Raw genomic sequence first — 1,484 nt, forward strand, 5'->3', positions numbered from 1 at the left:
AGGGAGCTGTGAGGAGGAAAGAGCCGTCCTGTGCCGGGAAGGCGGCCGGAGCTTGAGCCGGAGCTCCGAGCTGGTGGTCCCTGAGCAGCCTCCCAGCAGGGAGAAGCCCTTCAGGTGCTTGGAATGTGGGAAGAGCTTCAGGCAGAGCTCCCACCTCCTCAGCCACCAGCTCATCCACACTGGGGAACGGCCCTACACGTGTGGGCAATGTGGGAAGAGCTTCAGGCACAGCTCCACCCTGATCAAACACCAGCGCATCCACACTGGGGAGAGGCCCTACATGTGTGGGGAATGTGGGAAGAGCTTTACTGGTAGATCCAACCTGATCAAACACCAGCGCATCCACACTGGGGAACGGCCCTTCAAGTGTGGGGAATGTGGGAAGAGCTTCAGGTACAGCTCCAACCTGATCCAACACCAGCACATCCACACTGGGGAACGGCCCTACAAGTGTTTGCAATGTGGGAAGAGGTTTCAGACCAGTGGGAATCTCCTCCTGCATGAGCGGACACACACAGAGGAGAGGCCCTTCTGCTGCACCGACTGCGGGAAGGGCTTCAAACACAACTCCCACCTCATCGCCCACCGGCACATCCACACCAGGGAGAGGCCCTACAAGTGTGGGGAGTGTGGGAAGAGCTTCAGCCGGAGCTCCCACTTGACCAGACACCAACGGACCCACCAGTAAGGGAAGGCCCGACAAGTGCCCCGACTGCGGGAAGAGCTTCGGCCGCTGCTCCCACCCCGAATGACCCCCCTGATGGTGAGGCAACCCCTGGAGTCCAGTGACTGTCAGTCCATCCCTTTCTACCAGAAAGGGCCAGTCCCCTTTGCCAGGGGCAGGTTGTGCCAACAGAACCATTCTTGGGGGGTGTGTGGAGATTCCTGCCTTGGCTGGGACCCCCCAAGGTCACTGCTGGAGGTTGAGAGCAGAGATCTCCCCCTGAGCGTTGGTCTGGGGGAGTTCCATCCCTCTCTAATGAATAATTCTTGCTTTGGTGCCAACTTGAGTAGAATTGCTTCAACAATTGCTTTAGTGTAGAGCACTGTCCTGTCTTATCCTGTACTAGTGGTAGTTTTAGTGTTTCTATTGTGCAGTAAATAATTCTGATGATCTTTTGTCTGATCATTTGTAACCCTAAATAATTCATTTCTATCAATAGATCTGATTTGCCATCCTCAAAATTTGGGGGACAAAAGTGGTTCAGTCCCACCTCTGTAATTCCTCTAAACTGAAAGTGTTGGCATAACCCAAGGCTGAGATTGGATCCAGCAGCCCCAGCACCCCACAGTCAGTTGGGAGCTCATGGGGCCATTCCCCTTTCCCAACCTCTGTGTGCCCAAAGACCCCCATGGGATTGTCAGACCCTCCAGTCCACCCCCCTCTTCCACCCTTCTCCCTATTCCTCCCAATTTTTCATGGTCCTCCTAATTCCCAGTTTACCCCATGAATAATCCCAACCCCCACTTTCCCCTCCCCCCCT

General features: G+C 55.3%; 1 protein-coding gene across 1 annotated transcript; it reads left to right on the top strand.

The window, feature by feature from the left end:
• Positions 1-2: 2 nt before the first annotated feature.
• Positions 3-688, top strand: LOC114072605 (zinc finger protein 239-like; the record flags this gene model as incomplete). The annotated part of the gene is made up of 1 exon (XM_027910482.1): positions 3-688. A coding segment is annotated over one exon (686 nt), but the record flags the coding sequence as incomplete, so codon positions are not given.
• Positions 689-1,484: the final 796 nt, after the last annotated feature.

This window comes from Empidonax traillii, unplaced genomic scaffold (assembly GCF_003031625.1).
Source record: "Empidonax traillii isolate 1590-97213 ecotype Southwest subspecies unplaced genomic scaffold, ASM303162v1 scaffold3581:size18918, whole genome shotgun sequence".
Lineage (NCBI taxonomy): Eukaryota > Metazoa > Chordata > Aves > Passeriformes > Tyrannidae > Empidonax > Empidonax traillii.